Raw genomic sequence first — 15,034 nt, 5'->3', positions numbered from 1 at the left:
ACCAAGAAGACGAAGCTGAGTTTCCGCGGGAAAAAAAAAGAAAAACAAAACGCGGAAACAAGGCGAGGTGGCCCGAGTTGGAAGACCATCTCGAGCATTGGATTAATGAGCCGGGAGAAGCGTCTCTACAGTCACCATTCGACTGAGTGCAATAACTCGGAGCTTGCCATCATTCCGGGAGGCTTGACGAACCGCTGGACATCCGTGTAAACAGGGGCGGTCAAAGTGAAGGGTCCCACGCGAGCGGCGTGGGACCCATGGATGACAGATGGCGAACACAGCTTGACTAAGACAGGGAGGCAACGCCGGGCGTGTTACGCCACAATTCGTGAATGGATTGCGGATGCTTCGGCTAACGTGTCTGCTTTGACTGTTGTACGAGCTTTCGCGAAAGCAGCCATCATTGCTGAACAGCCCCCCGGCAACGAGACTAACTCTGACAATGACGAGGGGGAACCCGGCGTGTTTGTTGGAGTACTTGCCCAGGTGTTCATTTCGGATACAGAACATGAGGACTTTGATGGATTTGTGGATGAGGATTGATCGAAAAATAACGTGAGTACATTGTTAAATACTTCAATTTAGTACAACCAAACTCAGTTTTGCTCCCGCTGCCTTTTAAAAAAATTGTTTTAGCGTACATGCGTGCTACCGTATGTTTTAAGCCAGCGTATGTTTTACCATGCCTGCGCCCAATAATACGGTGCGCCTTATGTATGTGTTAAATACAGAAATAGACCCCACGGTCGTGAAAATACGGTACCTGTGGAATGTTCTAAACTTTCCCAGTATTTTGTTGCCCCTTTCCCAGCTTTTTTGGAATGTGTTGCAGGCATCAAATTCAAAATGAGAGAATGTTTACAGAAAATAACGTTCATCAGTTTGAACATTAAATATCTTGTTTGGTAGTGTATTCAATGGAATACATGTTAAAAAGGATTTGCAAATCATTGTCTTCTGTTTTTATTTCCATTTTACACAAGGTCCCATCTTCATTGGACATGGGGTTTGTCCTTTTTGGATTTCAATTGTCAAACTATGTAAAGGGCACCAAAATAGCAATAGTTTCTGTACCCCTTTTGGTACCTAAAAGGTACTAACCACAGTTGTGGTGGGGTTACCTATAGGGTGAATAGGGACACAATACAGTCCACTGAGAACACAGAATGTTTTTAATTTAAATACACAGTCGGTTGAGGATTCAAATCTTTTTGGTTTTCTTGTTTCCAGATAACTTTTACAGAAAACATTATACAACGTAACATCACCTTTGTTTCATTAATTGATGACCTACACAATGTAATGCTGAAATGATCACAAAAACAAAACAGGTTTTACCACCTCCGACCAAACCCTCTGGCAAAATGCAAGCCTTATCAAGCTTTACCATTACAAACGATAATATGGTGAGCTGAAAAGGCCTTTACGACACTTGCTTTAAATGTGCTCATGCTCACTACCCATGACTTCATTCTACCCCAGGCCCCCACACCAAAAAAAAAAAAACTCCATCCCCAAACAGTTTGTCACCTGAGAGACTACCAGAAGGGTCTGGTTTCATCACTCTAAACTGTGATAGTCCAGTGTGAGAGCCCCAGGTGGGAAACAAAAGGCCCACCGGTGCTTTTGGTCCCTGTTGCGAGACATCACATTGAGCTTGAAATGCACGCATAAACCTCAAGCCACGTAGTCGAAATGTGTGCCGCACGCATTGTGCTGCCTGTTGACGGGTGAGCATATTACAGATGCATGCAAGTCTGGCTCGTGCGCACGGCACCTTATCAAAAAAGCTCTCAGTATCCGTTACGACACCGTTGAGGTAGAAAAGTGCAGGAACAACCTTGAGCCAGTTGAAGATGGTAACGACTGCAATTGTGTGAACAAAGCACACTTGAGAGCCAAGTGTTGAACAGGTGCTCTGTCGGTGTTAAAAGACATTTTCTCAAGATTGTGGAGATCACTCACCCAAGGAGAGCAGAAAAAAAAAAAAATCACCTTGTTGAGCTCTGTATCCTTAGTGAGATACCGTAGCGTGTGTGCGTGTGTGTGTGTGTGTGCGTCCCCCCCCAAAAAAGCATTAAGTTCTGTGAGTTGATCTTCCCAGTGCTGCTGCTGAATGACACTCAGTGAGGAGACTCACACAGCACTACACACTCCTCCCTCCCTCACTCTCACTCACACACCTTCTATTTACAATGGCACACACAAACAGAAGCGCAGAGGTTCACAACTCAAAAATGGTACAGGTTGATCTTGGAAGTAAAGGGTTAAAAAAAAGTGACATACTGTACAATAATTATTATTATTTTTTTTTTTGCAAACTTGTATGAAATTTAAAAAGTACAATACTTACAAAAGTATAATACAAAAACAAAACAACTCTATAGATCATTTGACACTTTCGACTATGCGAGTCGCGGGATGCACCTCATAGAAACTTCCATCCATCCATTTTCTGAGCCGCTTCGCCTCACAAGGGTCGCGGGAGTGCTGGAGCCTATCCCAGCCATCATCGGGCAGGAGGCGGCGTACACCCTGAACCGGTTGCCAGCCAATCGCAGGGCACATAAAAACAAACAAACTTTCGGACTCACATTCATACCGATGGACAATTTAGAGTCTTCAATTAAGCTAACCGTGCATGTTTTTGGGATGTGGGAGGAAACCGGAGTGCCCGGAGAAAACCCACGCAGGCACGGTCGTCGTCGTCTGTCGTTGTGTGCTATTGCTCCGTGCTGTTGTTCCCGTCCTTGTATATTTGTTTTTGTATGATTTAGCGATATCCCGAGGCTTTGTTGTGTGGCATTTGGTTGTACAAATGGTTCAGGCGGTGGCAAGAGTTTCTTTGGCATTCCAAGTGAAAAAGGAATAGGTGACCAATGGATAGGGAAAGTCAAATGACAGGAGAAGAAATGTGGTCAGCTATGGGTGCCGAGCAAGCATTCCAAACTCTGTGCTCATCACTTCGAACCAGCATGTTTTGAGAAAGACTTAGCAGAAAGCATCGGAAACACAGGTGTAGTTCGGCAGAGTCTGAAACCAGCCGTGGTGCCAACTATTTTTCCTACGGCCATCGGCGCCTCAAATGCCAGCAAGAGACTAAACCTCGCAGCCGCCACGATGCAGCGGCGAAGCAGCGCAGACAAGCGACGAGGATTTCCTTGTATGTACCGACGACTCTATTATGACTCTGCGTCTATCAACAAGTGAGGATGTTGGAGCAAGTAAATTATGGATTTATGGGATGCACAAACATACCATTCTGTTCCGACCTCCTGATCGGCTCAAACGTACGGTGCTCCTGTACGTCGAAAACCTCCTCATATTCCAACACGTTGCTCGCCATTGCGTATAGAGTGTAGCGCGCTGTGTTTGGCAATTGCAACGTCACTTCCGGTAGCCTTTGCGGTGGATAGAGTAACCACACCCCGGTGTCTTGAGCTTCGGGTATGTTTCGGGGAGGGCTCAATATGCATCATAAAAAACAAATTTCTAGCTAAACTATAGTTGGCACCTTTCAGGAAATGACATAATATGTATTACATAACATATAAACAATACAAATATGAATTTTAACTGACCCCATAACATCTTTGTCCTTTGACCTATAAAATAGATTTTGTCACTTTGAGGTAATTCCATTTATGCCACTCAGCTTTCTGTAACTGTGAAGCTCGCCATCAGAAAACCTAGCCTCGTGTACGCTTGCGCCCGCATTCCAAAAGCCCGCACGTACACACGCGCGTGCACAGAGACACGCACACTGCCAATCAGACAGAGGCTCTGCTCTGCACCAGCTTTGATTGGTTTAGAGACCACGATGGGTTTCATGCGTCTGATTTCAAGTCAAAATGACTGGGCATCTGTAGGCAGCCTCTGTTTTTTTTTTTGCCACACCGTTCAGAAAATTTGGGCACATGTGTTACCAAATTAGTCACACTCCAGAGTCCTGGTTCCTCAAAAAACCAAAACAACAACAATATTTTATCATACGCTGGACTTCCAGCACCATGCCGGAGTACTAAGCCATAGCTCGACGTCCTAAGATGCAGCTTGATCTTACTTTATGCGTCCCTGCTCATTTTTGTGCGTCTCAGACGTGGGGCGCACGTCAAACGGGATCCCTGCAATTGACACTATCAGCAAATACACAAAACAAAAGAAATGATCGACACAAACAAGTATGTGTTGCAAGTAATAAGATGTCTGCTTACACATATCTGATCATCTACATGTTCGAAAAGGAGTAGGAAGTTCCCTCATCTTTAAGTTCCATAGCATGGACATAGTCTTTGGTCTCGTTCAGTCTGGGCCACAATTTAAAAACACCACTATACACACGCACGCTCACACATCTTCTAGTTCCTAGGCCCATTAAATGTGCAAACACACCAAACCAAAATAAACAAGAGAGCTGAAACAATGCAAACAAAAGTGGAAAATAAAGGATCTGAAAAACAAGTTTGAATCAAAAATTAATATTCATAAAGATTAAACAGGCGTACCGGAAAGTCTCATAACCATGAGGCATATGCACCATTACTTCTTAATTCATAGAGGGAAGGTTTTCAAGGTGTGAATATTTCCAATATGTGCACAGCTGCTCTATTGTACCAAGCGACACGCTTAGCAACACGGGCTGGGACGAGATGGAACCGGACAATCGTGACCAAATTACAAACGGCGACTGACCCTGGCCCACCAACAGCCTGCTGGAAAAAAATCCAACTCCTGGTGTTCTTGTCAGGAAACAGAATATTCATTGAGCAGACTGAACCCAAACCTTTGTGCATCCATTTTGGCGTCAGAAAAACTCCACGATTCACTTTTTAGCCACGGGTACATAGGAAATGATAAATATACTGTACAGCGAACCCCGCAATATCACATTTCATCGTTTGCCCCCCCGGCCCCCCTGCTATAGTGTACATTCTCAAGCGCTGCCATTTTATGGGTTTTACAGTATCCAGGCAAGTCAAATCTAAAGTTGCGTTCCTTCAGTGTAGTACAACGTTGGGCCGCAACATTCTGGGAATCACTGAAGTCTGGCATTTGGATCGGCCCGTGCTGTTGCAATGTCAATCGCGTGCTATTCCACATTTGGAATTGCAGCCAAGACAATTGCCGATAGTCTGCAGCTGATGAAAACTGGTTGACCCGGTCGCTCAGTGTGACTGCTGCCCTTCAGTGTTATACAATGTTCAAAGTATGCAACGAACGTCATCGTTTGTCTGCTGCCAAGAGGGCCACGTTGCTCTTTACATATCTGTAGGCTGTAAGAAACACACGTGTACACGTGCGCAATCACCCGAGCGCACATTCCATTCAAAACACACGCATGCTGATGGAACGCCAGGTGTGACATATCTCTCTTCCAGTAAACTGGTCGGCTCACTCGGAAGTCCTTCCGCTCAGGTAATTCATTGTAAACAGCGATTGTGTGGAAAAGCAAAACTAAATCTTGCTGCGGACGAGTGTGCCCAGCTTGGATGTGACTGTGGTGCTAAAAATAAATGGCCAGAAGTAAATTTGCTGAGCCTGAAGATAAATAGGCCAAACTAATGAATTTAAGATCTGAATACTAGTACAAATCATCATCATGATAAAATGTCCAAGAATAAACACACACACTCGTGATAACTGAACAAATGTTTTTCAAAGTTTTTTCAAGGTGCAATTTCTACATTATTGCTTTTTACTATTTGTACTCACAAACTGAACTTGATTTGTATCTGAAGGTGCTTTTTTTTTTTTTTTTTTTTTTTTTTTTAAAGATAAGGCTAAAAGAGTCACACACATCTGCATTTTTTTATTTATATCAGAGCTATAAAATACTGCTCTGAGGGGGAATAATCACATTTTATTTTAAGAACCGTGAGACAAAGATTACTTCAATGCCATAGCACGTTTTACAAACTCATTTTTAGCCAGGATGAGTTCCTCAATTCGGTTGGTTAAAAATGAGTCACATTTCAGTTGTTTTGTTTTCACGAGGAACTACAACAACGACGTGAAAGAAAGTGTGGTGTGCAAAATGACGACAATGTAGAGGCCAGTCGTAACTTTCGCCAGTTTTAGTGAATAAAACAACTCCTCCAGGCCAAAAATTCAAGACCATGTGACGCTCATTGGCGCTGGCAGTGACGACGCCTGCCGTTAACATGATCTATTACCACGTAAAAACTAAGAAAAAACCTCAATCTATAAAGACACATCCACTGGACCTACGAGATTAGGGTGTGTGTGCCCCATCTGTGAGGCTTTTGTTGTGTTGACCATAACTCTGTGTGTGTGTGTGTGTGTGTGTGTGTGGTATAGAAAGTGTGACACATCACCATTACCACACATGGCATACGGACTACGACCGGAATTCGTTCAGATTAACCCTCCCTCATTTTCTAATCCAGGAGCCAATCGAAGATTAGACGCACATCATTTCGGCATTGTCAGGAGCGACAACAGCGGCATCAAAATGAGGACGAATGTAATGAAAGCGAGGGAGATGAACAGAGAGGTGAATGGGGCTGGGGGGGGGGGGGGGGGGGGGGGGGGGGGGATAGAAATGCACACTAGTTCCAGAGAAAAACAGAGGATGGGAACAAAGGCAAAGTGTTGGACAGGAATGGAGTAAATCAAGGATGAAAACCTGAGAAGAGAGAAAACAGACTTGGGCTATATTGTATGCTATAAAAGAAAAGTGGGAAGCACCCATTCATCACAAAAATGTTGAGAATTTTCAAAAAGCTTACACTTTAAAGGGGCTCTTTCCCCACTTTATGAATGAGGGATGACTAAAAATGTGTATGCAAGGTGAGTGTGGATGAGGCATCTTACCTGCGGAGGGCTCGATTTTCACAGGCACGCAAGCTTTTTCATCAGCACACGGGGACTGGAAACACACCGCGTTATCATTCCTCTCTGCAATCGCAAGAGACAGAATTGACTATGATGATGCAACCTAGAGTTCTGCACAGAATGAACATGACATGACAAAAAAAAAAGATGGAAACCCCCCCCCCTCAATAAGTTAAAATCGCATTCAAAGCCATGGTCCACACAACCCATCGTAGTCCGGTGAACGATAGTTGGAAAGTACACAATGCCGTTGATGAAAGTGCTCATCTTGACACAGCAAATGATTGCTAGCAGCGCGTCATCAGAATCAGAATCAGAATCATCTTTATTTGCCAAGTATGTCCAAAACACACAAGGAATTTGTCTCCGGTAGTTGGAGCCGCTCTAGTACAACAAACAGTCAATTTACAGAACACATCTTCTTCATCTCATCACAACCGGCCTGATAGCAGAATATTTTTAAAGCGCAACTCACATCTCCCTAAAACATGTGGAAACATAGCTTGAGACCACCAAGATGGAGCTTTAGTCGGAGTCAAATAGTAGTCTATTTTAAGCGCGAACCAAGGCAGTGGATAGTGTAAGTCTACACACCCCTGTTCGAATGCCTGGCCAATCCACAATCCACAGCTATCACATCTATAAATGTAAAGATGGAGAGATTTCTCTCAACTCCAATCAGAAGTTAACTTGTTTGCTTGGAGAATGCTAAGCAACAGCCTTTGGAGACGCAAACTAATTAGGCCGCCTGGGATATGTAGGGCATTGTCCATGGGGACAGCTATCAGTCATTATACTGTACGCACAGCTCGTTGATATGCACATAAAAGATTAAAGGGAAAATGGTAATAAAAACAATGATGGGCTCAAAGGAGTATTGACCCCCCCCCCCCAAAAAAAAAAAAAAAAACAGCCAAATAAGTAGACGTAGCAAAGCTGCGAGACGATCAAAGCAGTTAACGTGTAACAGTGCACGCCACACGCAGTGCAATAAATCAGTTGTACGTGCATGCAAACGCACTCGACTCCTGCCGACTTCGAAACTGCAGTGACACAATCGCCCCGATGACTGTCACATTGACACCAGTCACAACGAGTGACGGTGCAGCGTCTGCATTAAATCGGACCACTTGACTCAACAGCCATCACTTCATGTTTTCTGACAACGGGACAACATGATGGCAATGTACACGATCATCATGTACTGTGGCCCTGAATTGTACAACAGTGGACGCCCAACGATTCACGGATAGTGAAAAAAAAAAGCCCCCAAAAATTCTTGAATAAACAGGTCAACTTGGTTGGTTCCCCACCCAAAAAAAAAAAGGGAAAAAAAAAGAAAAAAAAGGATTTAAGAAGGGAAAAACATGTCAACAAAATTTGAAATAAAATTGAAACTAAATCCACAAATAGGTGCCTCCGCTGTTGCTGAACCGCGAGCATGTAGGGGTCCTTTAAATTTAGATTCTATTCTTGGTACACTGTGAAAGGCGAAACAAACTGATGTTGCGTGGTAATCTTATGTTGCTCTTTTTTTGTTTTCATATAATTTGGTCTTTGTCCTACTACATACGAAGGGTGGGACTCACGTGTGAATAACTGAGCAATTGTCTTGTATTTTTATGTCATACTTGACAAAATATTTTTTTAGCACCAAAAATCCCAGACTCGTCAGGCTGCAATGCATTAATGATGATGACTGAATACATTTGCTCTACACTACTGGAACATTTTTTGTTCTTTAACAAGTGGACTAAATCAGAATTATGACCTACAGTACAGTCAGCGGGTGTTACAAATCGCGCGCGCGTGCGTGTGTGTGTGTGTGTGCGTGTGCATGTAATTGAGAAGAATGGGGTATAATATTCTGGCTCAGGGATTAAAGTAGAGCTTTCTCCATCTGCCATCTGGACTCCTCATGACAGGCATCCTGCTGTTTACGAGCACATCCACAAACACACACACACACTGTACGTTTCTTCATTATACCATAAACACACGAAAGCGGCTTATACAGTCACATTTTTGGAACATTTTCACAAAGAAACAAGCCACAAACTAAAGTGTGACACTTCCACTGGCTGCTCGGCTGTGTGACCCTCTTATTGTTTCCTGAAGTGGGGGAAGTGCCACCATGTTAGCTCTGAAAAATGCACACAGTATGTGTGAAGAAATCCACGCTTTAAACATCCTGCTTTCACATTCAACAACCTTTGGCTCATCTATGAGCAAAAAGCCCATCACAGATGGGACACGATCAGGTGCACGGACCCAGACGGACACGCAGTTCTAACGCTGCGGACTGGTTGTGGAGCAAAACGATTAATCATTACCATTACGCAACCTTTAGTTGAATGTCAACCTCGATGAAATGATAACAGGGCCGTGAGAGACACAAAGCCACTGTGGAGGAAAAAAACATTGTCTGTGCTATGTAGATGACCAACATTTTCTGAAAATTATTGAATTCAAACCTGTCTTCCCTCTTTTTCCCGCTGTTTTTAAAAGAAGGTTATGCGCTTGAGGTTGCTCTTGTTTTCACCATGGAACATTTGTGAGAGCACCACAAGCGCCAAATAAAAGTTTCAAGTGATGGAATTGAAAATGTTTTTGGAACAGCCCAACAAGCATACGACTGAGTTTGAGAAAATAAATCTGTTGCTGCCATCATTTTGGGGGAGGCCAGCAACAGCATAAAAGCCACGCGTGTTTGATTTATCTCATCCCAATTGTGCGGCAATTGGACGGATTTGCCCATCCAGCATCACATCGCGTTTCTAACTTCTCCATGAGAGGCAAAGAGAGCCAAAATTGCATCGCTGTAGACAATGTGTTGTCTAATTTTTGTTTATGGCATTTTGAAAAAAACAAAAACATCTGTGCTTCCTGTTGTGGCTCAATTCGCCTGCGAATGGTTGCGCACAGCGCATGCTCAATTATTGGATTTACACATGTCCTTTTTTTCTTTTTTCTTTTTTTTTTGGCAGACGCAAATTTGGGTGTGCCCGGTTAGTAGATTAGCTTCCAATTCTGTTTGCGTAAGCAATCAAGTTTGCTCCCATTTTTGCACATGTAAACCAAATTTTAATAATAATGTATGTACGCTTGTGGTTCTCAAACAAATTGTGGTTATCTCTTGAGATGATGTGAATGCTGCTGCCAGCACATTTGTCTGTGTTGACCTTTTCCATAGCAACAAACAGACATGGACAGAGTGAAGACTCTTCTTCATGACAGCAGCTTTTTCATACACTTCACAAAGCATCATGTCTAACTCAAAGTGCTCAAGCATGCTCTGCGAGCAGCAGAACCAGCAACATGCTACCCAATGACGGCAGTCTCTTTATAAAAGAAACATTCTCACCATTATGCCGTTATGGTTCACTCACAAATTCCTCCTGTTGTGCTGTATGTCTGCAGAATTACGCAAAAGTACTCGCAGGGTCAAAGGCAAAACTTAGATGTATGAAAAATTGTAACTTGCTTTTTTTTTAAACAGTCTACTCAATCTAGTATGTAGCTTCATAACAAAATCTTGAGTGCTGTCATTACCCACGAGAACACCAACACCACACTTGAAATGGTTTTAACATGACAACAATGCAGGATGTGTGTTTGGTTTCTATCATAAAATTCAACAGTTTCCATGGATCCACAGGAAACAAAAGCTAATAATCTACCCGAGTCTTGAACCGTAAAAAAATGTACACAGTACCTGAGCACACATTTTTCCAGAACTGCAGCGCTTTCCACATGCTGAACTCCACACAATGATCATCCAGCTTGCAAATTTTCTTTAGAGCTCAGGTTTACGTCTTGAAACGAGTCCGGATTTCTTGAGTTACAGGTTGGCTAGACGGCTCAGCGAATGTATTTACCATAACGGTACCTGCTCCGTCACTTTAAAAACTGGTTTCCTCGAACCAGGTATGACAGGGGGGGGGGGGAGGAGGGCTCAGCCGTCCTGATAAACTTGCTCACAGTCCGTTTCGATGTGTCACTGAAGATAAATTGAGGGCAATGTTCGTGTGGGAGGAGGAACAGAGATGATGAGGGACACCAGAGCAAAGGAGGACATTTCTGAGGTGCAAAGTGTTGTCAAGAAGGTTGCTGAGGGAGTATTCACAAGTGGAAAGATGACAATTAGCAAGCCATAATAAGTCTAATAATGAAACTTGAATCTGCAATCACACATTTCTGCATCATGTGCAGTTATCTGTCCAGGCAAGTTGTTTCCCCAGTTCATCCGAGCTAAACAACCTTGATATCAACGATATCAGTAAAGATGACCATCGCCCTGATAATTAAATCTACTTTTGAATCAGTCCCAAACACAAAAAACGGATACATTTTTGCATACATACTATATGCATACTGGAAAATGGATAGCATATGTAGACAGTGAACAGTTAATTTAGTTAATCCAGAGTATCACATTTATAAACAGTAGCTAGTTAAAATAACAAAAGAAAACTAAATAGCTCCACAGGACAAGCTCCCCTCCCCAAAAAGCAGCATTTAGCATCTAAATGGAAACCATCCAAACTCACCAATATTGTAGTGAAAAAGCTAAACATAAGAATTTGCATAGCTTTCCTACATTGAGATGTAACTCGTACACAATGGAATGGGGGGGGGATATTAACATGCCAAGTCACACCTCTTTAATCAAACTGCAGTTCATGCTGCTGATAGGGTCTTCCTTTTTCATGCCCCTCATACGAGACCTCGGTTACCGGATGACAGCAGGTCTAGCCGTGTCCCCACGCTCCCGCCCGCACGGCATTGGCAATTGCCAAAGACGAATGGGTCAGCTACATTCAGAACTGAGTGAAAATTAAATGACCTTGTAGAGCTTCTTATGTGGCCGAAGCAACCAGATGAGACCCTTTGTATTGAGAAAACATAATTGGTTGATTTCTCTCAGCTACATAAACGCCACCCCTCCAAAATCTTCCGCAGATTTTTTTTCTTAGGTCATAACATAAGTGTTTGTTTTGGAAAGTTCCTCAAGCTTCCTCACAACGCAACTCAAAGGAATGAGGAAGCAAGCAAGATGGTTTATTTCGTGAAAATAAAGACCGACTGACTGTCATAATGTGCCATCCACATGTGTAGTAGAATTTTTCAGACTCTTTTGTTAGTGTCAAAAACTAAAAACTGCGAATTCCTTGGCACTTAAACATTCAAACAATAGCATTAGTATGGATGCATGCTTGAATGCTGTAATTTCCTGAAAATAATGCATGAAGAGTTGTAAGACTATTTACATTTAATTCTATTTGTATCGCACTCGATCGGTGCAGCAGCTCCAGGCACTTTCGATGTAAAGCATGGCAGAACTGATAATATTATAGTTGCGACTGCAAATGGATTATAATTGAGTCATGCGCCTCATAAAGTGTGTACATCTTGGGCAGACACAGCACATCTCATCACTGGTTCCCAGCATGCGAGCTGCAAAACCCCAGGATGTGAAGATAAGCTTTTAGCGTGATCTGAATATGCAGCGTGGCCCCAATGACGGTGAATCACGGGAGTGTTGTAATCCCGAGCAGCCCCAAAAAAAAAAAAAAAAAAAAAAAAGGACGGGGAGTTTTTTTTTTTTTTTTTTTTTTTTTTTTATATTTTCAATAAAGGCGCAGCCATAATCCAGAGAAAGAGTACCAACATTTCTGTTGAAGATGGTTATCATGATCATCTGCATTTGAAACAAGCCCTCAAATAACATGGACATCTGCCAAGGATGAAAAAAAACAATGCGTAAATTCCGACATAAGTGCAAAAAAAGTACAACAACTCACCAAATAAGGACAGGAAGATGTTACATGCCATTTTCTGAATTGAATTTAAATTACTCGTGAATGTTGCCCAATTATTATTGTAGTATTTGAGCAGTATGTGTCTTTGACAAAATTACAACCCGTTTCTTTCTCCCTTCAATTTGGAAAAACCAAATATTTGAAAAATTTATTTAGTCAAAGAGTTGGAGGGGCCATGAACATATTCAACTCAGTAGAGCAACTCTGCTCAAATTGTGATTTTATTCACTTATCCAAGTACAGAGAATTTCAGGCGGGATACACTGCGATCAATGTGACGACTGCCACTTAAAAAAAACATTTTTAAAAAAAGGGTGTATGTTCAAAAAGATCACTACTCACCAAGATATGGAGGTTGATGTATCAACAACCAAAGGCAGGAAATTGTACACAAGCAAAACAAACAAATTCCTTCGGAGTGTGGACAGGAGAGGCAGTTGACTCATTAGTGAGCAAGGAGAAAGAGATCAATTGTTAGAATGCATAGGCAACTCTCATTCTCTCAGGCTGCTAATACTTGCCCCTTCTCACCGCGCCTCTGCATTTCTGTCACCCTCCTCATGCGCCCCCCCCCCCCCCCCCCCCCCCCATGACCTCCCGCGGACAACAGATCACAGCCGCCCGGCGGCAGCATCTCAATGTGTCGATCGATAGACTGAACGTCCAATCGGCACATCTCACTGGGCCCCAGCAGACGTCTCATAAATGAACTCCAGGGCTTCATCATAGAGAGGCCTTTGATGGAAAGCCTAGGTTCGAAGTGTATATGCGTTGAATTCTTAATGTTAAATTTGATAGTAATGTCTGATCACTGTAAAGCAGTTTCCATGCAGTCAGTGTTCCATATTAAGCCTTTTTCCATTGTCATCCCCAAATAGCTCTTAAAGTTCTATCTACGAAGCAAAAGTGCTTCCTGAATTTAAAACATCTCCCGAAATAACCTCATGAGAAATTCTCACAAACTGAACCCTGGCGCCTGATGGTCATCTATTGTTGGTCTCAGTTTGTCTCACAAAAGGAGGAGGAGCAGATGACATTTGGGAAAGGTTGATGAGGACACGCTGCTATCATATTTTGTTGACAGTGATTGACACCTACCGTTTTTTTCCACCTTTTGCTGAGTGACAAGGACTTTTTCACATGCGCCTTTATGTGAGCCCACCAGCTGCCAGATAATACTTTGTGACTTGGACAAGGGGTTGCGATCGATTTAGGCCCGAGATTTTTTTAAATGACAATATTCACAGGCATGCTTATGATATGGACATTCATAACTGACCTTTTAGCAACCGTAAGTAATGGAAAACAACAAATTTCACACCTCTTTCGCACACAAGCGTCATTGAATTGATATAAATACATGAGGCTTTATCCTATCAGATTGATCACGAGAAACTCCTGCATTGCGTTAAGATCCTTAGAATCGTGATTCAGATCGTTACTAAACTGTGCACATTCCGAGCTAGCAAAGTTCCGATATACTGTATGTCTGAATGGCGTCAATGATGCTGAATAGCCAAAACCCCTCCCGCCACTGCGTACAGTTTTGTGAAGCTCTGTAAAGTAATTTTTGTGTTGTACTCCTAACGAACAAACCAAAAACTGGCCCGGCTGAGGGTACAATTCAAATTAAAATCCGCTTTACTCATATTTCAAATGCATTTCCCCCCTCTCTATTGATCACTGCATTGACAATTGTTAACGCTAACCAGATTTCACCCAATGCATTAATGCGTGAAGTAAATACACGTAGCTGGCGAATGCAGTCCCCCATCAAACAACACAAGCAGAACTCAAACAAGATCATTGTGTCCAGCAGGATTCTTGCGTTGAATGAGCCTTTCTGACCGGAGGCTCTGGAGCCCACATTCTCAGCGCTGAACTGGAATGCACAGAAAAGCGACAACGTTTTGAGAGTTGCAGATGTATCAAGGGCAAGAAATACCATACCATACTCGATAGGAAGTAGGACGTTAAAGTGGAAGTGAGAACGAATGGAACGAATGGGTTATATTTAGGCTTGCTTTATGTGGTTAAGTGTAATTTATTTTAAAGCCGCTTTGCTAAAAAGTACTAACAGACAGCAGTGTACACTGCGCATATGTTAGTTCACATCGTATAAGAGGCTAAAGGAGCCAAACCAATGAACGTGCCAAAAACATTGGTGAACAGAGTTCGGGCAGTGGGGTCAAATTAGCAATGACTGCGGTGCTTCGAACAATTATCCACTATTAGGGACAGGCCAGTTAGTGGTTTGACAGTAGTATACCACGGTTTTAGAAATCCACCGTTAGAAAAAAAACGCTTAAACCGTCCATAACCTGTATGAGCATTTTTTTCAGTCATCAAAGAAGCAG

The 15,034-nt window shown here is 42.7% G+C and overlaps 1 protein-coding gene across 5 annotated transcripts in view; it reads right to left on the bottom strand.

The window, feature by feature from the left end:
- The window catches only part of fgd4a (FYVE, RhoGEF and PH domain containing 4a), a 50,276-nt gene that overhangs the window by 19,623 nt on the left and 15,619 nt on the right, over positions 1–15,034 (bottom strand). For 3 of the 5 annotated variants that reach the window (XM_061676878.1, XM_061676879.1, XM_061676880.1), the window contains exon 2: positions 6,835–6,918. The exons of 1 other annotated variant lie outside the window; for it this stretch is intronic. In XM_061676878.1, coding sequence (XP_061532862.1) covers positions 6,835–6,918 — 84 coding nt within the window. Of the gene's footprint in view, positions 1–6,834; positions 6,919–10,570; positions 11,046–15,034 lie in introns of those variants that run through there. One more of the 5 variants, XM_061676881.1, reaches the window with a different exon arrangement.

Source organism: Phycodurus eques, chromosome 5 (assembly GCF_024500275.1).
Source record: "Phycodurus eques isolate BA_2022a chromosome 5, UOR_Pequ_1.1, whole genome shotgun sequence".
Lineage (NCBI taxonomy): Eukaryota > Metazoa > Chordata > Actinopteri > Syngnathiformes > Syngnathidae > Phycodurus > Phycodurus eques.
Note: the sequence above shows the minus strand (reverse complement) of the source record. Positions and strands in the feature narration are given on the sequence as shown.